The sequence below is a fragment of the Monodelphis domestica genome, chromosome 1 (assembly GCF_027887165.1).
Source record: "Monodelphis domestica isolate mMonDom1 chromosome 1, mMonDom1.pri, whole genome shotgun sequence".
Classification (NCBI taxonomy): Eukaryota; Metazoa; Chordata; class Mammalia; order Didelphimorphia; family Didelphidae; genus Monodelphis; species Monodelphis domestica.
Window position 1 is genome coordinate 176,820,541 of NC_077227.1, and position 23,185 is coordinate 176,843,725.

The 23,185-nt window shown below is 44.7% G+C and overlaps 1 protein-coding gene and 1 long non-coding RNA gene across 2 annotated transcripts; one reads left to right on the forward strand and one right to left on the reverse strand.

Moving 5' to 3' along the window:
* Positions 1–6,338: 6,338 nt before the first annotated feature.
* Positions 6,339–12,460, forward strand: REM2 (RRAD and GEM like GTPase 2). Its single transcript, XM_007479801.3, has 5 exons — positions 6,339–6,614; positions 8,251–8,586; positions 8,879–8,952; positions 9,559–9,766; positions 11,332–12,460. The coding sequence occupies exons 1-5, from the start codon at positions 6,515–6,517 to the stop codon at positions 11,658–11,660; spliced, it is 1,047 nt and encodes a 348-aa protein (XP_007479863.1). The 5' UTR covers positions 6,339–6,514; the 3' UTR covers positions 11,661–12,460.
* A 1,028-nt stretch (positions 12,461–13,488) lies between these two features.
* Positions 13,489–14,475, reverse strand: LOC130456259 (uncharacterized). Its single transcript, XR_008914843.1, has 2 exons — positions 13,965–14,475; positions 13,489–13,803 (listed from the first exon to the last, which is right to left on the reverse strand). It is a non-coding gene; the product is annotated as an uncharacterized LOC130456259 (long non-coding RNA).
* Between the last annotated feature and the right edge of the window lie 8,710 nt (positions 14,476–23,185).

Here is a 23,185-nt window from a genome sequence, read left to right on the forward strand (position 1 = left end):
TTAGCCTAGTCTTTAAAAGCAAAAAGAATGCCGTTTGTAGAGCTATTCAGACATCGGCAACCAGGGCTCAAATAGTCTGGTGTGGCTGTGCCTTTGTGGAAAACTTGGGCCTCATTTATTCCTCATTAGTTAGAAATTAATAGTTCCACATGACTGAATCTTTTTTTCTCCCAGATAACTGCTGATCACCTGTATGAAGCACCATTGTTTTAAAAATATCCTCGTTACTTTTATGGGAATTTTGTTTGGAGTTTCTTAGGGTTAATTTTATGGGAATAATTCTAAAATGTATTGCACACATTCCTGGTCTTCAACAACATAATTTAACTTTTTTCTGTGACTCAGTCATCATTATGAACAGGAATCATTGTACTGTGCCATATACAGAATACATAGTGGAAAGAGCACTCAGATGACTTGAAGTCAGAAGACCCAGACTAAAGTTCTGGCTTCCATATAATCCAGCCCAACAAGGTTCATTAAACAGCTGTAAAAATTAAATTAATCTCTAATAATAAACATATTATAGTTTATGAGGTTTATTAAAGGATTATTAGAAATCAAGGATACAAAATAAAAACCATGTGCCCCTGGCTGATTAGTCCATTCAAAATCCCTGCGCTTAGCTTCCTTACTACGTCATTGCAATGGAATGGAAGAGAAGAGACCATGGTAGGCATTACTGCCAGTTAAATACCAATTGTGATCTCACCTACATAGAGACTCAGGTGAGATTATAGGGAATTCTGGGAAATACCAAGGACTTCTGGTTGCCAGACTGTAAGGGGTAAATTTAGGGTTGAGACTGAATGTAAAAATTATTGGTTGCCAAGGATTTAATTTCTTAAATCCCAAATGAAACACTCAAGTCAGAATGGAACTTTATGGTGATTTAATTATAACAGGAGGAAGAAATTAAGAAAGAGAGAGAGAGGGAAAGAGTTAAATTAAACTGCTCCGGCTCAGGATGAGCCAGGCAGGAGTTCAAGGCCTTAGCCAAGGAGGCCTCCCCTGCAAGTCAAAGGAAAAGGGAGTCAGTCTTATCACTCACCATGTGACCATCTCAAGGAAACTGTCTGAGAGAGCTCCTCCAGGCTCAAGTTTCAGGATCCAACAGGCGCCCAGCCCTCTCCACAGGAAGTGACAAGAACTCCAAAGGCAGTTCTCTACATCACTTCCTGTATCTCATATGTGCCAATGGTGGCTCAAGCTCATCTTAGGATAGCCCAGGGGACAATCAGTTGTTTCTGATTTATTACTTCCTAGCACATGCCATTGTATTGTGGGTGTTTACATTCCTGAGTGCTAGACTAAACAAGATGGGGAAAATCTAAAAATCATACAGCTGCTATGTGTGAAGGTGGGCAGCTAGGTGGTACAGTGGATAGAGTGCTGGGCCTGGATTCAGGAAGACTCATCTTCCTGGGTTCAAATCTGGCCTCAGACATTTCTGAGCTGTGTGACCCTGGGCAAGTCACTTAAACATGTTTGCCTTAGTTTCTTCATGTGCAAAGTGAGATAGAAAAGGAAATGGCAAGTATCTTTGTCAAGAAAAATACCACTACTAGGTCTGTATCCCAAAGAGATAAAAAGAGGGGGGGGGTAGCTAGGTAGCTCAGTGGATTGAGAGCCAAGACTAGAGACAGGTTCAAATCTGGCCTCAGACACTTCCTAGCTGTGTGACCCTGGGCAAGTCACTTAACCCCCCATTACCTAACCCTTACCGCTCTTGGAACCAACACATAGAAGGTGAGAGTTATTTAAAAAAGGGGGGGGGACCTACTTGTACAAAAATATTTATAGCAATTCTTTTTGTGGTGCAAAGAATTAGAGATTGAGGGGATGTCTATTAACTGGGGAATGGCTGAACAAACTATGGTATATGACGGTGATGGAATATTATTGTACTCTAAGAAATGAGGAACAGGATGATTTCAGAAGAAACTGGAAAAACCTCCATGAACTGATGTGAGGTGAAATATAAGCAGAACCAGGACGATGTTGTACACAGTGACAGCAATACCGTGGAATGATCAGCTGTGATCAACTTAGCTACTCTCAGCAATATGATGATCCAGGACAATTCTGAGGGACTCATGAAAAAGAAAGCTCTCTACCTTCAGAGAAAGGACTGAGTCAGATGGAGGCAGACCAAAGCATACTATTTTTCACTTTAGTTAATTGGCTGTTTATTTGGGGGTTTTGGTTTTGTATAATTATTCTCTTACAACAGTGAACAGCGTGGAAATAAATTTTGCATGATAATGCATGTATAACCTAGACCAAATTGCTTACCATCTCCAGGAAAAGCGGGGAGGGAAGAAAGGAAGAGACACTATTTGGATCTTATAACTTCAGAAAACTTGTGTGGGAAATTGTTATTACATGTAATTTAGTAAAATAAAATCTCTTTAATAAAAATAATTTTTAAAAGAACAAAAAAAGAGTTGGACATCACTGGAAAAAAATGACTAAACCAAAATGTGTGAAGGCACTGTGATCTAGCATTAGAGATACAAAAACCAAAGGACAAATTGTGCCTGTTTTCAAAATGATTACAATCTACTGAAATGTCAAGTTATACTACTTATTAGAATGTCTAACCAAAAGTGGAATCCCTTAAGGGAAGGACACATGTCCAGGACCAGGGCTGGCCTATTTTATAAATTATTATATAACTTTAAAAATGGGGGGGGGGGGGTCAGTCCCTACATTCTTGGATCCCCATCAGGTCAGTTGTTTTTCAGTCTTGTCCAATTCTTCATGACCCCATTTGGAATTTTCTTGGCAAAGATACTGGAGTGGTTTGCCATTTCCTTGTCCAGCTCACTTTACAAATAGGGAAACTGAGGCAAACAGGATTGTGTGACTTGCACAGGGTCCCACAGCTAGTAAGTATCTGAAGGCAAATTTGAACTCAGTAAGATGAGTCTTCCTGGCTCAACCCCAGCACTCTATCCACTGCACTACCTGGCTGCCCATGTATCCCATACTACTATGTTTTTGAGTTGTTTTTTTTTTTTAGTTAGTTTTTTGTAGTTTTCCTATCTCCTTCCTCCACTCACAGGCTGTCAGTGATTACTTCTTGATAATACTAATTCTAGCAGCCCCTCCCCTGCTCCTAAACTGCTGCGGCCTATCTATCTCCACTACTAAAAGTATAATTCTGAGTGGGGCTCTCAGGGAGGATCTGAAAGGCCTAGGTCTGGAATTTCAGTGCATGGGCTTTGGGCCATTTCTTTTTGATCATTCACAAGTGTTTTTTTGCTTCACTTTGGACTCTATGGTATGTTCCAGATGGGATTTATGGGTTTCTGTGCAAGAGAATAACATGATTTAGTCCTGTTATAAATGCCCTCAGAGTGTTAGACTTTGAGGAAGAACTTGTGGTCAGATCCCACCTCTAAAACTTACTAGCTATCAAGTCTGGCCTCAGACAAGTCTTCCTAGCTGTGTGATCCTGAACAAGTCACATAACTCCTGGCCTAGCCTTTACCACTCTTCTGCCTTGGAACTGATACTTAGTATGAATTCCAAAACAGACCAGCTCACTAGCTATAGGACAATGGGCAAGTGATTGAACTTTTCAGAACCTCAGTTTCCACATCTGTAAAATGGGGACAATAATACTTGTAGTAACTACCTTACAACATTGTTTTAAGGTCCTGCTGAAACAATGTGTATTTCTCAAAGTGCTACATAAATGTCACCTACTGTTCACCTAAGTTAGGTAACACTGAATTTATTCTGGAGATTTTCATATTTCTTCCTTCCTTCTGGGACAACTCCAGGTGCCCTGTAGAACATAAAAACAAACACAGAGGGATGGAATTGGGCATGAGGAGAGAAGATGGGAAAGGGGACCAAAGTGTGAAGGGCCAAACTGAATAGTAAAGTAGAAATAACCTGTGCAACCAGGTGGGGCCCACATAATCCAAGCTTTTTTCAATCTAGAGGGCCATTAATGGAGCTCCCCTGATTCTGCAGGGGGAGGAATGTTGGCAGACCTTGAAATTTCTCCCTAGGGCTGGTGGAGGTCAGGGTCAGAGATAGGAGGTCATTTGTTCTACCATCACTTTGGGAGGAAGAAGAGTGGGAAAAGGAACAGGAGAGGAGGCAAGAAATGACCCACTGGTGGTTTTTACCAGCTAAAATTTTACCTCCACTAAGAGGAGAATTCCTGTGTTGTTATCTTTGTAAATCTTGCCCAATCATTCCTTTTATTTGTTGGGCTGCACTCTTTATTTTTCGAGTTTATAAGAATTTATTTTCTCTCCCTCTCCCCCTCTCTCAGCCCCATTTTTGGGGGTGGGGGATTTAAAAAACAAAATAAAAGGCCTTTGTAACAGATGAGAAATCAAACAAAAATTCCCAAACCACACATATCCAAAAATGTATGAACATCTCAGTTTACGTCACTTCTCCATCAGGAGACAAGTATCATGTTTCTTCATTAGATTTTTTATTTTTAAACCCTTACCTTCTGTCTTAGAATCGATACTAAGTATGGATTCCAAAGCAGAAGAGCAGGAAGGGCTAGGCAAGTAGGATTAAGTGACTTGCCCAGAGACATGCAACTAGGAAGTGTCTAAAGTCATATTTGAACCCAGGTCCTCCCAACACCAGTTGCCCCTGGCCATACCATCTTAATTCTGGGTCCATGTCTCCTCTACCCTTTTGGGTGCCTACTACCTCTAGGAATTCACATTTCCCTTTTCCTGAAGGGCAGGAAGACAATGATCTCACAGAAAAGGTGACCTCAAATTCCACCAATTTGGGGAGCCAAAAAAAGAACCACAAAGCACCTGGCTCTCTACCTTGAGTCCTGCTTCTTACTATGACCTTCTTCTGATATGCAAGATTTAGTATTTCACTTATTTGTTCTTTTTTTTTTTCATTCATTCATTCATTTACCAAACATTTACTGAACACCTATATAGTCAAAACATTATTGGGGTGGAGGGGGATTTGGGTGGCTCAGGAGATCAAGAGCAAGGACTAGAAACGAGAGATCGTGGGTTCCAATTTGGACTCTGACACTTCCTAGCTATATGACTCTGTGCAAGTCACTTAACACTCCCCCCCCCCCCCCTCCATACACCCTCATTGCCTAGCCCTTACTGATCTTTTGTCTTGGAACCAATACAAAGTATTGATTCTAAGATGGAAGACAAAGGACTTTTAAAAAAACACTAAAGGTGATAAAAAGAATATGGATGATTAGGGGGTGGAGAGTGATTGTTTAGTTCAACCTCCTTATTTTACAGATGAAGAAACTGGGTCCCCAGATGGAGGGAGGCACAGCCCTTCTTTTAATGGGGCTTGCAAGTGAGACATGTGTACCAAAAAACCATAGAATGCAAAACTGCAATAAAGGAGGTTAAAAGGGCCTTTAAATAGCAGAAGGGAGCAAATGAACACTGTCCTTCCCCAATTCTGCAGGACCAAATCATGTTGTTCAGAAACTTTTAATGGCTCACTATTACCTGCCAAATAAAGTCCAAACTACTTACATTAGCATTCAAGATTCTGCAAGCTCTTTCAGTCTTATCTTTTCAGAGTTACTGCTATTATTCTTTTTTTTTTTAACCTTTACCTTCTATCTTGGAATCAATACTGTGTATTGGTTCCAAAGGGAAGAGTGGTAAGGGTAAGGCAATGGGGGTTAAGTGACTTGCCCAGGGTCACACAGCTGGGAAGTATCTGAGGTCAAATTTGAACCCAGGACCTCCTGTCTCTAGGCCTGGCTCTCAATCCACTGAGCCACCTACCTGCCCTTTCTCATTATTTTTTAATACATACCTCATACTCCAATTAAAAGAGACTAAGCTAGCCACAAATAAATCTTACACTTTCCTACCTTCATGCCTTTGCCCATGCTATTCCCTCCTGAAATTCCCCTTCCTCCCACTCTTTACAGACTTCAAAGCCCAGCTCCAGTACCCTTCCTGCACCCCCACTCCCCAACTCCATAAGCCCTCTGAATTCCCAGAGTAGCTTTTCTCTGGAGACCCAGAAATAAGAAGGCTTTCCTTTGCTTGCTGGTACATCTTTCTATCCCTGATTCTCCATGCCCTTCACCCTCTTGATCAGTTTTTCTGCTCCTGTGTCTCTGTGTCCAGATCTCTTTCTCTGTTCTTACTCATCGGCCCTTCTACGGACTTGGGTCTGTCTTTCCCGTGTATTGGGCCAGAGAATGGGATGGGTGTGTAGATTCACGAGTGGGGTTGGGGGATTCCAGAGGAAAGCTTCACAAAGGAAGAGAGAGAAAAGGGATGATGGCGAGGGGAATCTGAAAGGAGGGAATCCCAATGACATCACTTCTAATTAGCATATGTGACTTCACGAGGAGGCGGGGCTATTCCCCCAGGTGTCTAGGGGGAGTGGAAAGTGCGTGTGTTGGGGGGGGGGGGGGGCGCAGCGGCTGGGGGTGTATTTAAAGGGAAAAGCTGAAAGAGCTGCTGAGTGAAAGATTCCAGAGAGCCTAGACTGGGGCACACGCACAGAGATAGAGATGCACATGGACACGGACACAGATATGGACACGGACACGGACACAGCAGCCCTCTGCCCTTCTGGCCCTGGGGCTTCCTCCCCAGTGATAGCAGCACCAGGTGAGAAGGGCTGATTCCTCCACCCTGGGACAGACTGACTGCAGCCCTGTGCGTGCATGAGGGGGAGTAGGTTTGAGGGGATTCTGGTGGTTTTTTTTTTTTTTTGGTAGGATGGAGAGGAGGGGCTGATCAGAAATGAAGGCAGAGGAAATTGAACCACAACATCCAAGAGGAAAATAGCCCCCTAGAATTGGGTGGGGATTCCCAGATGATCCAGGGTTGGGGGGCTAAGGTTGGAAGTGAGGGTGATGGCAGCCCCTCTCCATCTCGGATTTGGGAAATTGGTTGAAAAGCCCTACCATCTTAGATTATCCCGATTCCCCTTTGCCCCACCTGACTCCCCAAGGGTGAAGGTTAGGGGGTCAATCCATCAATCGATGAGAGAGAGACAGAGAGAGAGAGAGAGAGAGAGAGAGAGAGAGAGAGAGAGAGAGAGAGAGAGAGAGAGAGAGAGAGAGAGAGAGAGAGAGAGAGAGAGAGAGAGAGAGAGAGAGAGAGAGAGAGAGAGAGAGAAAGAGAGAGAGAAGGAGGCAGGCTGCTTGGTGAGGGGAAGAAGGGGGAAAAAGAAGCCAGAACATATCCTAGAGATACTGGGAGGGGGACAACTGCTCCCAAGACCTGTTGTGAAGGCTTTTTCTAGGCTCCTGGTGGCCCGGACTGCCTCTAGTTATCGATCCAGCTATTTCCAGCTTCTCCCCATCCGTCTTTGTTGTGTCTGAACCTCCTCTTGTTACATTGACCCATACCTTGTCACTCAGAGACACACAAAGGAGCAGGAAGACGCATACACAGACTCACTCACACAGGACACACACAGACTCACACTGAGCTGCCACCCCTACACAAACACTACATACTCTCCCTCTCACAGGGAGAGCCTGGGATACAGACAAATTCTCTTATCTACACCCGACTTGTTCCTGTGTTCTCCAGGGAGTCACAAAACAGGACAGTCCCTCTTACCCTGATATACCCATAGACAGACTGATATCTGGAAGAGAATATCTCACACTCACTTGGGAAACCGATTCCCTCTTCACAGTTCTCTGCTTACCCAATTTTTCAACCCAATAGCCCCTCAAGCTCTGAAAAAAACCTCTTGGGTATTCTTTCTCTTCTTACCTAGGAGCTGACTTGGGTTTTAACAATAAAAGAATGATGGATCATTGCCTGTACACCCACAAAGCAGAGCTGAATGAGCATGGATGATAAGGAATGGGGCTAGCTTATGGGACAGAGGCCAGACCTAGGGTTCATGCATGTGTCATGGAAGTGTGAGTGGGTGTGTGAAAGCCTGTGAGTGTGCGCATGTGCCACCCCATGCATATATATCTTTTGTAATGGACCATAGTGGGGGAAACCACATGAAGAAAATGAGCTCTCCTCAGATCATGCTGTTATGAGCATCTGATATCCTAGGTCTCAGTTTGGGATGAGGAGCATTAGCATCAACTTCCCAGCTGCCTCCAAGGCTGGTGCTAGTCTCCTCTGATCCTACCAGGAGAAATAGGAAGAATACAAAATGAAGATCCCTTCCTCAAATGGAATAAGAGATAGCCTGTTCAAAGTTGGCCTTCCTTCAAGGAGGAAGAAAGAGCCTGTACATAACTGACCTCTCTTTGTCCCCCTGCAACAGATGCCACAGTGCCCAACAAGCGAGATAAGCTACTAGCTGGATTGGAACGGGCTGGGCTATCCCCAGCTGGAGGAGCTCCTCGACGAAGAGGCAGCATGCCAGTGCCCTACAAACACCAATTGAGACGGGCCCAAGCAGTGGATGAGTTGGACTGGCCACCCCAAGCCTTATCCTCTGGCTCCTCTGACTCTCTGGGTTCAGGAGAAGGAGCACCAGCTGGGAGAGGTGGTGTCTTCAAGGTGATGCTTCTGGGTGAGAGTGGTGTGGGCAAAAGTGCCCTGGCAGGCACTTTTGGAGGACTTCAAGATGATACTGCCCACGAGCCTGAGAATACAGGTATTAGAATGGAGCTCATTATGTATGTACTCACATGTATGGACTATAATGACCTGGTGGTACATGAATGGGTCTTTGGAACCCTGAGAAGAAGGTATTTGAAGACCCAAGGTGGAAGGGAAAGCTTGAGGTCTTTAAGGGTTTGTTCTTTAGAAAAAGGAGTTCTTATGAGGATAGCCTTAGTGCCTAGGATGCATGAAGATAACTTCAGTGGCTGAGTTCCCTGGTTGGTTTTCCCAGGCCTGAGCTGCTTACTAAAAGGCCTCTGTTCCCTTTCTTTGTCCCCTGACAGAGGACACCTATGAAAGACACATCATAGTGGATAAAGAAGAGGTGACATTGGTGGTGTATGACATCTGGGAACAGGTGAGAATAGCCTTAAAGCTGGAAGAAAGTAGAAAGTAGGGGGAGGCCATCCCATCATGGGAGATACTGATGGTTCAGGAATTAGGTCCCTGACTCCTTAGAATTTCCCCAGGGTTTCGGCCTTCCATTCTCATCCCTTTGGCTAAACAAAGAATCCCAGACCACTACTGATCTTAAATGCCATAACTTATCCTTTCTCCTCTACCCTGACAAATCAGGATGCTAAAATAAGAATGAAGTTTGCACCAAGACTGCATCCAAGGTTAGGTTGGAAGAACACAGCCTGTTAGCAGAAACTTGGAACCCTGAGACAGTGAGGAGAGGGCATTTAGCAAAATGGTCCCAAAGTGATGGTCATATTTTTTAAACCAATAGTTTAGGAAGCTCCTTTTTTAAAAATAGGCTCCTGCATGCCTAGTTCTCTTCTGTGGAAGTTTAATGGGGATTACACTCTTCCACAAGCATACCAATTCTACCACTTAGTCAAATATTTTCCCCACTCTGGGCCTGCTTCATCTGTAATCAACTGTTGGGGTGGGAGAGATAATTTCCAATCTCTTTTCTGGCCCTAACATTCAGTAATTGATGCTATGTCCCTTCCTACAGGGAGAAGCAGGTAGCTGGCTCCGGGAACACTGCCTTCAGACTGGGGATGCCTTCCTCATCGTCTTCTCTGTCACGGACCGAAGAAGCTTCTCCAAAGTGCCTGAGACATTGCTTCGGCTTCGGGCTGGGCGTCCCCACCATGATCTACCCATCATCTTAGTGGGCAACAAGAGTGACCTTGCTCGTTCCAGGGAAGTCTCACTAGAAGGTAAATATTCTAAATTCACTCTCTTCTTCCAAGCCCAAAAGATCTTTTCTCCACTTCTCCTAAGATTCTTTCCCACCAGGGTATCAGGCCCCCTTTTGTCTGAACACAATTATACATAAGCCCTCACTTCCACCCAACTCTCAGATTTCTGTGTCACCCTCTCCCTAGGGCTTGGGACTCCTTTCCTTCTCAGCAGCCCTGTACCTGCTTGTCCCATCTTTTCTCTTTAGCCTCCTCTATGCTCCGTTCCATTCTCTTGGGCTTCTCCTTACTCCTTCATACATACTCCTTCATGTACTTCAGTCTCCTCCCTCTTCCCTGAAATCATAAACTCATAGATTTAGAGCTGAAAGGAATCTTAAAAGGCCAACCATTCCAATTCCCTTGCTTTACAGATGAGAAAACTGAGGCCCATAGTGGTTTGCTAAGGGTTACACAACTGTTAAATGAAGTGGGATTGGAACTCAATTCTTCCATATATCAAATTCAGTGCTCTACCCACTACATAAAGATGCTAGGTGATGCACTGGATAGAATGTTGTGCTTAGAGTTAGGAAGACCCTACTTCCATTCCAGCCTAGGACAGTTCCTAGATGACTTAACCTCTGTTTGCCTAACTTTCCTCAACTGTGAAATGGGGATAATAAATAGCATCTACTTTCCAGAGTTGTTATAAGGATCAAATGAGATACTTATAAAGTGCTTGAAACATAGTAGGTGTTATAAAAATGCTTGATGTAACTATTCTATTCTTTTATTATCAATAACTGTTAATCTAAGTCCCTCTTCTCCTTTTCCTCTTCCCAGTCTTTCCCTTCTTCCTAACTCCTCAAGAGTCCCCCATCTTTTTCCCCATTCCATAAGTACTGGGCCTTCTTGCACCATGCCTTTCAGGAAGGCACCCCTGACTTCTCCTCTCCTTTTGATATTGCATCCCAAGAATGTCCATCCCCTTTCTCCCTCTAAGGCATGGTGAATGTGCTAGATTTCTCACCTAAGGCATGGTGAATGTGCTAGATTTTATAGAATGGAGACACCTTGGTTCAAATCCTCCCAGCTTCACCAATTAGTAGCCTTTTGGTGGCAATGGTGAGATCCATGGAACCTATGGGAGATGGACAGGAGAGTCCAAAGCAGTGAGAATGATCATAAAGTCAGCCATCCTGTGTTGCCTGGGGGGGGGGGGGGATTTATTTAGTTTTTTTCTATGAACAAAAATCCTCCTCCTCTCCCTCCCCCCTGAACTTTACATTACTTGTATCCAACAAAAACTAAAAGGAGTCCGAGCTTGGGGTGGGCAAGTATTCTTGGGTTTTGACAGCGGCACTCCTGCTGCTTCTGTTCACCAGTAAAAGGGGTGGTAGGTGGGGCAGGATGGATTATCACTGCATTCCCCGCCCACACCACAAGGTGGCTACGGCAGATCAGAGGTTTAGGCCAAACTCTGGGCTCCAAGGACGGGCCAGGTTTTAGGGATCCTCGTTATTAACGAGGCTTTGGGGCCCCGCGGGCGCCCCTCCAAGGGCAGCTGCCTGAGCGGGCCTTGCCTCGTGTCCCCGTCGCAGAAGGCCGCCATCTGGCGGGGATGCTGAGCTGCAAGCACATTGAGACGTCGGCTGCGCTGCACCACAACACGCGGGAGCTGTTCGAGGGCGCCGTACGCCAGATCCGCCTGCGCAGGAGCCGGGCTCGGGCGGCTGCAGCAGCCGCAGCCGAGGGCAATCCGGAGGGCCCCGACGGCGCTGCGCAGCTGCAGTCACAGCCCCCGCCGCCACCCGCCCGCCGCGAGAGCCTCACCAAGAAGGCCAAACGCTTCCTGGCCAACCTGGTGCCCCGCCATGCCAAGTTCTTCAAGCAGCGTTCCAAGTCGTGCCACGACCTCTCAGTGCTCTAGAGGAGAGCCCAGTCTGTCGCCATGGTCACCACGGTTGCCATGGTCACCACCAACCACTCCACCCTACCCTGAGTCCCTCCCGTCGGTTTCCGTTGAGGAGACCCATCTAGGAAACCAAAAACTCCCAGGATTCCTCCGGCCTAACCGAAGCCGGGTACCTGGAGAGGTAGTCCTCGGCCGCCCGTGAGGCAGGGAGAGGGTGTGACGAATACGGACATCTCTGCCTCGGGCGCCTGCCCCTTTTAGGGCATCTTAAAGGCAAGGACATTGACACGTAGGCCCAGGGGAGGGAAGGAGAGCGATTTGTTCGCAATAATTATTCCTGTTATTATGTTTAATATTTGGGGCTGTGCTTGACCACGTTCTCCTTTAGAAGGCTCTTAGAAAGTGAAGCTTGGGAATACTCTGTTGAGACTCTTTGTAGGATTTGCCGCCTTTGTGCTCAGAACGACTAGGTCTTTGAGAGATTCTTAAAGGCAAAGTCCTGAAGACCCTTTTTGAGACTTAACTAGATACCTTTCAGCCTTGCCCCCTTCAGTTGCGCTTGATACACTTCTCCTTTAAGAGGTTCTTAAAGGCAAAGATCTGGACGTGCTATTTTGCGACTTCCTTTCAGGATTTTCAGATTTGCCTGCTGCACCTGAGCACCTCCCCTTTAAGATTCTTAAAGGTAAGAACTGGCAGCATTCGGCAGATTACTGGTGTTTCTTAAGCAGGGTGCTTTTCTCCTGGTCTTTGCGCCCCCGTGGCACTAGCCAGGTCGCCCCGCTCCCTTTGAAATAAAGAGTTTTTGTACAACACTTACCGCCCCATGTCTCTCTGGGCTTCCACAAAGCCGGGATGGTTGCTCTGGGGTCCCCAGTTGTCATTTACAGAGCCATTCTTTTAAATGGTCTATAAGATACTATCTAGCGTTAGAGTTAACGGCCTTGGATCATTATCCCCATATTACAGATGAGCAAGCTGGGACTCAGAAAGGCAAGTAACTTGCTCTCATAGTAAATGCATTAGTTGGTACAGAACACCACCACCACCACCCCACCACCCCACCCCCAGCAGCCTGGGCTTCTTTTGCCATACTTTAACCAGTAGGAAGGCAGGCGATGTGAGTCAGGGTCTTAAGGCATAGGATTTAGAGCTGCTGAGTCCCACACATACTTTTAAAATATTGACTAATTATCATTCTGGGATGAGGTACTGGGATGAGTATTTCAGCTGAGAGAGACACAGGTTAAGTGACAGTTAATAAGTATCTGAGGCCAGCTTTGAACTCTGGTCTTTCCACATCCAGGTGCAGAGTGATATAGAGAGGTATAGGGACTCTCCGCAGGGTGCCCAGCTAATAAACAGTGAAGCTGCTAGTAAGTTGCAGTGGAAATATTGATGGATTTGAAGGTTCAGATCTAAGCCCTGTTGGAAGTTCCTTCCTACAGGAAATCTAAGATCCTATGAACAAAAGCCTTTTGTGTTTCAGATAAAGAGTGCAGTTTGGAGACTGAGAGACTTAGGCTTGAATCCTTTGTCAGGCACTTCCCAGGTGTGGGGTCTTGGACAGGTTGCTGAGCCTCAGTCTCCTTATCTGTAAAGTGAGGGAAGTCTCTATGCTGGTCCCATGATACCTAGTCCAATCCTCTTTTCACTACATCACCAGTACTTTCAGACCTAGGATACAAAGCCAATAACAGACCTGGCTTTGGTCCATGCTGCAGACCTGTTCCCCTGAAGTCAGAGCAAATTCTCAGTCATCATGTAATTTCTAAGCATTCAGGTGACTTCCAGTTTCACCCCCAGGCACCAAGAGAAGAATATATATATATATATATATATATAAAATTTTTTAAATTCATTTAGTCCCTGACTAATGTTATCAGTGTTGGATGACACTTTGTGGGCAATCTGACACCCTTTCAGAAAGGGGTTGAAATCAGATAATAGATGGTCAAAGTCACAATACTGTTTAGGTATCAGATTCCACAGGAATATCTCTGGCCTCCATTCCTTCTCTTTTACAGCCTTGTGAAATTCTTGGAAGGGCTTCCCATAGCATGCTCCGCCTGGCTTCTTTAACACTCTATGGAGCAGTGGGGGGGGAGGAATAGAATAGGGCTTGTGTGCCCCCTCTACTGCAGTGCAGACCCATCACCTGCAGAGAAAGCAGAGCTGTCAGTGCCTACCCTGGGGACGCCCACGGCTGCTCCTACCTCTACCATGCACCTGAACAAAAGCAGCAGTTCCCCCTCATATTCCACCCCCACTCCTACTTCAACCCTCCACACACACACACACACACACATATATACATACACTTAGAGCTATCTAAGCTCCTGGTTCAGCTCCCCCAGGCAGGGCCTCCACCACTCACTCCCTCTGAGACACATGAGACACAGGAATGAAAGAGCTAAAGAGATGACCCAGTGGATTCCCATATGTCCCTGTGAATGAGGAGGACAATGAAGGGGGACCATGGGTGGTTAGAAAGGGCTGAGCAGTCTCTGCACTCTCCCAAAGCAGGTAAGGCTCCTCTCCCAGAAATGAGGCATTTAAAGGAGGCCAAGATTGAAAGAATGGCAGAAATGGCCAGAGATTAGTAAAGAGGTTGGAAATGATGAATAGTTGAGATGGGAGGTAAAGAGAGGCATCTCAGGGTAAGTTTTGCTGCCAAGCTGTAGTGCAGGATTCAAATGGCCTCCATCCAAGTAGTAGCCCCTGACATCATGCATAGGCAGTACTCTGCAGAAGCTTATGATTGTTCCTACTGATGATGATGATGATGATGATGATGATGACGACGATGATGACTATGATGATCTTTTGCAGTGGGAGCCACCCCCTCCCCCCAGGAAGACTCCCCACCCTTCCAGTCCCATCAGCCCAGCCCATCTGTGTGTTCCCTGTAGACGCCTACAGGGAACAGCTCAGAACAGACAGAGCTGATCCCAGACTCCCTACCAGACCTGGAGGGGAGTGCTGGAGGCTGGGGGGCTGGGGTCTGCTTCCCAGGCCAAATCCCCTCATCTCTTCAACCAGCCCACATATCAGACCAAAGGTAGTTTTTTTAGCCTGGACTAGAGTGCAAAGAACATTTAGGTGCTAGGTTTCTATATCCCAACATACCTTATCTTTTTCCACACTTGATATCTCTTCTGAGGCTGCTTTCTGGCCAGTCTCCTTCCCTCCTTTCCCCCAGGGAGGCACTTATCAGCTGCATCTCACTTTTCCTCCTGCTCTACTCTCTTCTTCCTAAGAGCTGAGCACAGAAAGGCTTCACTCTCTTCCCAGGGCTGGCTGGATAACTGCATGAAGTAAGGATCCATTTATCCCCCTTCTTTAGGGTTCTCATTTTGCCCCTTTATCTAAACCTTCCCTGGCCATCTCTCATCTAAACTCTTCCCTTTAGCCATTGCACTTAGCCCAGTTGGCAGTTGGAACAAGTGGGGTTCCAAGGCCCAGGCAATTGGGGATAAGTGAGCTGTCCAGGTTTACCTGGCTAGGAAGTCAGGCATAGTTTTTTTTGTTGTTGTTGTGCTTGTTTTTAAAAATTCAATTCAGTTAGAAGTTAATTATTAAGTGCCTGTTATACCAGCTACTGTATCAAGTCCTAAGGATACAAATATAAATATGATGCCAACATAGAGCTTACAAATCTAGTATGTAGGAATATAATATATATACACACATATATATTATATTCCTACATGTAGTAGTGGTAGTCTCTCGGTGACCGAGAATGACTATTGTCTTTGTGCATTATCATCTATTGATGTACCCTCATGTGGCTTTGGAGTCCAAAGGCTGAGGCGCACAGTTTGCGGCACATGGGGCCTGGGACGCCAGTTGTTATGGGACGTACATGTAGGGAGAAAACAAAATATCCATAGATAAGGATGATACACAAGGGAATGTGATAGAAGTCAACAAGAAATTCAGGCAAAGTGCTCTAGGAAATTTTGTGAGGAGGAGGGGAAGGACAAAGATTTCAGACTTCATGAAGAAGGTAGTAACTGAACTGTGACTTTTGACAGACATAGACCTAAAACATTACTTCTAGAATATGGGAGACAGCTGGTACAAGGACACTAGGACACAAAAATCAAATTAGTTACATTGTAGAATGAATGAAAGAGGATCATGAGAAGAAATAAGACTGAGTAGAAGGCTTTGAATTATGTTTTATTTTTTTTTATTTTAAACCCTTATTTTCTGTCTTTTTAAACAACCTAAAACAGAAGGGCAAAGGCTAGGCAAAAAGGGGTTAAGTGACTTGTCCCAGGTCACAGAGCTAGGAAATGTCCAGGGCCACATTTGAACCCAGGTCCTCCCAACTCCAGGCCTGACATTCTATCTGTGCCACCAAACTGCCCACAAAATATGTTTTAATTTATAGAGTTTTGAGCCAGACAGTGATAGGGTGCTATAATCAAAATAGGGAGACCAGTTAGAAGGCTGTTAAAAGAACCAGGCCAGTAGCTATGTGAGAATAGGGAGGAAGCAATGGATGGGAAAGATTGGGATGGAATGAGGGACTAGAAATAGTCATAGTTAGCATTTATGGAGTACTTTTAGATTTGGAAAGTGCTTTACAAATATTATTTAATTCTTACTGTGGGAGGTGAGTGCTGTTATTGTCCCCATTTTATGTATGAGGAAATTGCAAGATGTCTTGATTACTTTTTATCACTCTCCTCTTTTCCTGGTTAGGTTACCTCAATTTCTTCACCGTCCTTGGGGGATCAATCATTTGGATATTTATTGAGTATCTATTATGGGCCTGGGGCTATTCTGGTAAATATGGGGACACAGAAAAAGTGTACATCAGAGTCCTTGCCCTCGAGGAGCTTCTAATCTTATATGTTAGGAATTGGAGAGACAAAAAGATAAAACAAGTAAAAATGGAACACAGTATGTAATTAAGTGCTAAACTGTATCTTGTCAACTATCCATAACTGTTGTAGGATTTTGAGAAAAAGAGATCAGTGAAGACTAGAATAGTGTGAGAAGGCTTCATGGAAGAGGTGAGAATTGAGTTACGTGAAGGATATGGTAAATTGGAGGGGAGGGGAGGGCATACTAGAAATGACCCTAAAAATGTGAATGAAGACAGCAAGAATGAACATTGAGGAGCAGCTGGGAAACACAGTGGCTAGAGCACCAGACCTAGAGTCAGGAGAACCTGGGTTCAATTGTGGCCTCAGTCACTTCCTTACTCTGTGACCCTGGACAAGACACTTAGCCCGGATTGCCTAGCCTTTGCCACTCTCCTGTCTTACAACTAAGACAGAAGGTAAGGGTTTAAAAAAACAGAACACAAAAATGAACTTGGAGCACATGAACACGAAGGTACGGGCCACTTATTAAAACAGTCTAGGCAGGAGATGATGAGGGCCAGAACTAGGCCAGTAGATGTGTGAGAACAGAGAGAAAGCAATGAGTGGAAGAGATTATGGGGACAGAATCCATGTACACATGGAACATGGGAACTCTAGCCTGAATAAAGTGACCTAGACAAGAGAGGGGGTTGGAAGCCAGGAACAGGGGTCCTAATTTTAATCCTTTAGTGAGCCAGGTGGCTCCCTGTGAAATCTCCAAAGTTCTCATTTCATTTCCTTAGAGTTGCTGAGCCCAAACAGACCTTGCTGAGGTTCTGACAAATTTAACAAAAGATACCTTTAGTGTTTACAGATGACATGCTCCTACTTAAATAGCCCAGGACCCTGCTTACTCTCTTAGCAGCAGGTAGAGTTCCTGGAATGTGGATGGGGGATGTCAGGGGTCACCAAGAATCTTTCAGGGGATCAGAAAAAGCAGAATGGTGTTCATTATGATACCAAGACATTTTGATTTCTAATACCATTTTTATTGATAGATATCACACATATAAATAAAAGTTATTGGGGGGGAGGGTTGGCCTCAATGATATTTAAGAATGTAAAGATGTCCTCACACCAAAAAAGTCTGAGAACTACTGACCTAGCCCAACCTCTATGCAATGCATGAACCCCACCATTACCACTAATGACAAAATCCAATTCTTTCTACTTCACCAACAGATAAAGGCAGAGCTCCTTACTTGAAGGCCAGTGCCCTTTCCACTGAACCATATTTGGTTCCCTTTACGTCATCATATACCCTCAGGAGGGACCTGAGTGCATACTGCTGAGTAGAAAGCCTTTGGGAGTGACTTGGGGAGTGGTCCCAAGAGATGGATTAGTTCTGAGTTGTCTCCAACTTTGGGAACAGTAAGCAAATCAACAGGACCATTTGGGGAAAGGACAAGTCGGTCAATTACTCTATGACTCCACCCACTGAACATCCCACTGACTTTCCTGCTACAACACCCCTCCTTGGCCACCAACTCCCCCATCTGTGTTGTCTTCTCTTAGAATATAAGACCTTTAAAGGGTAAGGCTATCTTGCTTTTGGTATTTGTTACCCAGTATTTAGTATAGTGTATGGCACACAGTAAGTGCTTAGTAAATTCCACCACCCGACCCCACCCCCATTCATTTTATTCATTCAAGGAAGCAAAAAAACCAGAAAAGTGAGGCTAGGCAGAGCAGGGACAGACAAACCATTTCTGATGCAGGCAGGGATGAGGGGAAGATTGAATTTTGTGCAGTATGAGCAGAGCAGGGTACCCTGGTGAATACTAAAGATCACAAATGACTGTAGAAGGGAACAGCTGGGTAGCTCAGTGGATTGAGAGCCAGGCCCAGAGATGGAGAGTCCTGGGTTCAAATCTAGCCTCAGATACTTCCTAGCTTTATGACCCTGGCCAAGTTACTTAATACCCTCCCCCTCCCCCCCATCGTCTAACCCTTACCACTCTTTGCCTTGGAACCAATGCATAATATTGATTCTAAGGAGGAAGGTAAGGGTTAAAAAATAAACAAATGACTGTAGACCAGAGCTGGTTGGTACTGAGCATGGTTCTAATCCAAAATGGACCTACCAGCAGCTCCCACTAAAGGGATTAAGAGATTATGTGTAGAGAGTACTGCCCCCTGGAGTATTCCCCCTCAATCACTAGAGGAGTCTGGATGAGGGGTCCATCTGAACTCTCTACAAAGCCTTAGGTTTGGGGGGAGGGGAGAAAGAAGAGATCTGGGGGTCTGGGCCCATCATCAACACAAGAAGACCTTTTAAGGTACAAGAGCAAGTATTTCCAATCTCTTAGAATGGAAGGTGGAGTTGGGAAGACAACATTGACTGAAGAAACACAATGGTTGTTGAGGAAACCCCAGAGAGTTTGATCACTAGCACAGGCCCTGCTAATTTTGCCATCCCAGAATGACCTGCATCTAGTTCCTTGTCCTGTGACTTCACTCAACAAATGTTGTGTACAAAATAGCCACTGTCCCTCCAAGTTCAATGTTAACAGCAGGGAAGAGGAAAAGGGCTTCCAGCCTCATGATAATCTGTCACTTCATCCATCAGGAAGCCTCCCTTTTGGAGCTTGCTTTGTCAAAGGTGGAATTTGCCACATAGAGGCCCAAATCAGAAACTGTCTCCTACCTACACATTAGTACCAGGTCAGCACACTGGTGACTGCTGGCATTCACCTTGTACTGCATTCAGATCCCCAAATGATCTGGCCATACTGGCACGTGGGGAGTAAAAGGTCAAAGTGGCCATTTTTGTTCAAATTCATTTACCTGTGGGCCTGGGAGAGGGAGGCAGAGGCTGAGTCAGTGTGCAGATAGAACTGCAGATGGCAGTGGGGGGAGGGGGGGAAATGTGTTTTATGGACTGACAAGGGAGAGGAGAGTTTGGAGAAGAAGAAAAATAGGAACAATTTAGAGTTCCAAGACCTCAGTAGACAGAGGCAACTAAAAGAAAACCAGGCCTGGATGAAGCTGGATTATCCAACATCTATTGTCAGAGTAGGAATTCCACTGGCTTCAATTCTTCAAGAAGCTGGATGAGATGTTATAGAGGGGATATTTCTGTGGAAGCACAGGTTGGTCTAATTGACCTCTGAGGTCCCTTACCAGTCTGAGATTCTGGGATTTCCTAGTCGTAGCTTTGGGTGTAGGAGGAAGACTGGTCAGATGCAATTTGTTCTCCCAAAAATTAAGCTGGTTGTGTGTAACCTAGGGATTTACACTGGAGCAGGTCAAAAATACTTGGCATCACTTGCCCAATGCTCACTCACCGTTCCCACTTAACAGAAGTTAGGAAAATCAGGAGGGAAGTAAAGAAAGCCAGGAGACATTCAGAGGAAAAGGTGTCTGGAAGATGACATTAGGCCCCTGCATGGAGACAACATGCCTCTCCCCCAGGGGACTCCACTCCTCCTGAGCAAGCTGGCTTTTCCCATTCTAGTGCTTGCAGGTTTGATGGATGCTTTGTTTACAAAAGCTTCCCAGATATTGACTTAGGCTGACAGGTTTCTGATTTCCAAGGTCACCTTTTCCCTCTTTTAGACATAGGCACTCTCCTGGCCCTTTTCCAGTCTTTGGGCACCTCTTCCATTCATTTACCCAGTGTACTCAAAAATAACTGCTAATGGCCCTCCAGTAACTTCAGCCAATTCCTTAAGGACCCTTAAGAGCAGGTCATCAGGGCCAACTGACAGAACACATTCAGCTTTTAAAAATGATCCTTGACTAGCTCCCTCCATTCCTCCCTTCGCACAGGCTCAAAGGAAGCTAGATGGTCAGCCTTCCCCTTATCCTTCCAAAGCTCTGTCCCAATGGATGCTCTGTGAGAGCAGGTTAGCTGGCCCAGGAGCATCGGGAGTATCAGGCTCTCGGGAACAAGCATGACCCATAAGTCCCACTAAGCCTGTCAGCCCAGGATTCCTTTTCTGGGTTCAGCTCATCATTGTTGACTTCACCTGGTTGCTATGAGAACATCAATCTCCGGTGGCTGGTGAGCAGTATTTTGCAGACAGGAGCACTGCAGGGAACCATGGTAATACCAAAAAGAGCAGAGACTTATCCTTTCCCTCTGGAGGAGTGAGGGGGAACAGGGTGGAGGTGGCAGCTCAGGAGCCTTAGCTACCTGGGAGGTTTAGTTTAGGTTTTTAACACAGTCAGCAATCTTTGACAATTATAACAAAAACCATTAATAATAATCTGACCTGTATATAACATTTAAAGGTTTGCAAACTGCTTTAGAGGCATTATCTCATTTAAATCTTACAATGACCCTGTGAGGAAGATACCACAATATATATTATCCCCATTTTACATATGAGAAAACTGAGGTTCAAAGAAGTTAAATGACTTGCCCAGAGTCACATAGCTATTTAGTATCTAAGGTAGGATTTGAACACATATTTCATTTGCTATTTGACTCCAAATTCAGGGCTTTATCATTCTTCAAAAATTAGACAAAACTTCTGTTGCCTCAAAAAAGAACTCTTCCTTGTTTTGTTGCAAATCTTTAACTTTAATCTTAGTATTAATTCTAAGAAGAGCAGCAAGGGCTAGGCAATCAGGGTTAAGTGACTTACTAGGGTCACATAGCTAGGAAGTGTCTGAGGCCAATAGAACTCTTCCTTTCAACAAAATTCAGCCAGGCAAAACAAAATGACCCAATGACCAGGTCTAACAGCATATACTTTATCTGGCAACTGAGGTATGTTTTGTCAGTTATCTTGAAACAAAGTCTGGTCATTTCATTGGTCTGAGACCTGATATTTTTAGAATTGTTTTCCTTTATTGTGATCACTGGGTCTATTTTCTCTTGGTTCTGCATACTTTTCCCTTGGCATCAGTTCACATAAGCTTTCCTGAGCTTTTCTGATTCTTCAAATTTTTGTGGTTTCTTATAATTATCTCTCATTACATTCATAAACCACAAGTAAATTGGCCATGCTCCAAAACAATGGGCACCCATTCGATTTCTATTTTTTTGCTAGCATACAGTGTCCAATTGCTTTAGTTCTTGCTACTATATAATACATTGCTTCTTAAAAAGAGAAAAAGAACTGAATTTTTCCCCAACAACCCAAGGCAATTGCTGAATAGAAATACCTATTTGTCCAGTGTTCCTGGTTAAGCCAGTAGTCACTATACCTCCTTCTCACCATACCCTGACTTATCCTGGTGTTTGCCATTGTTCTTCAAACCCTACTAGATTTGCCCCCAAAGAGGCTCATTTTTGACCAAGTCTATCAATCATTTCCTGTTCTAGGACCAAGAGATTATAACCTAGGTTTCCACCTAGGCCCATAGGGCCGTCCCTAAATATACCATCTCCCTCTAAGCCTCTGCCACCCCTTTCCCTCCTCCCCACCACCCTGCCAACAACAACAAAAAAAATCAGCTAGGGAGAAACTGAACTTTTTTAAAGCCAAACATGAACTATACTAGCCAGAGCCTTTCATTGAATTTAAGGCTGCAAAGGACTTTAGAAGTCATATTTGCAACCCTCTCATTTTATAAAAAGAAACCAAAACTCTTTAAGTGAAATGATTTGCCCAAGGTCGCAACTAAGGCTCCATAGGCCTAGCAAATCACTTCAGAGCTAAAGCTAAGGACTTTTGGCTGCCTTAGGCAGATTCTAGAAGCCTGGGAACCCGTTTATGCTGAGCAAATCCTTTTATACACATTTCTGACTAACTTTGGTTTTCTGGAAATTTTCTTTTTTAGATTGTTGCTTCAATTTGAGAAGGCTCAGAGATGTTAAGGGATGGAAGCGAAGTACTGGGTTCTATAGGACTTTTAAGTGGCTACATTTTTAACAAGGTGATCCTAGATCCCTAGAAAACAAGTTTAGGGCCTTGAAAAAGGGTTCCTCATCCCCAGAATAGAAAGATTGAGGGAAACTTAGGATATGACCTTTCATATACTTGCAGCTATTGTGTGGAAGTAAGATAGGCCACAGCAGGAATTCAATGCCAGTGATTAGAAGGTGTCAAGGCAAATTTGGACACATCAGGAAAAGCCACTTAAATATTAAGAATTGTCCACAAGTGGAATGGGTAGTCCCAGTAGATAATGGACTCTCCCTTCTTTGAGGTGGTTGGGCAGATGCTGGTTGGTCACTTATGGGGAATGTGTACTAGAGATGACTTTTCTGGGGCAGTTTGGGCTGGAAGCATATGGGATCCCTTCTGACACTAAGATTCTGTACATTGGCTTTATATTTAGCACATGCATCACAAGTGCTCATTAAATATTTGTTGAGTAAAATTAATGTCTCCTCATTGGTCAGAGCCACAATAGTGCTAAGGGCATGGCAATGGGACCTGCAAGACAACAGCAACGTCCACTGAGGGGATCAAATCTCAGGGGAAAGGAGAGAAGCAAAAGCTCAAGGGAGTGAAGGGACATGTTCAAAAGGGCTTGACAGGGCAGGGAAAATCTACTGCAGTCTTCAGTCACCAAAGGAGGCAATCCAGTTGGACAAATGTCTACCCCTAGGTGATAGGTGAGCACCAAAAGGTGTGCTTTTAGTTCAATAGTATAAAAATATTACCAGACCTCAAAACTGAAAGCCTAGTCCAGCTTCCTGGTCCAACACCAACTGTAAGACTGCTATCCATTTTGAACTTTGCTTTCCTATCTGTAAACAAA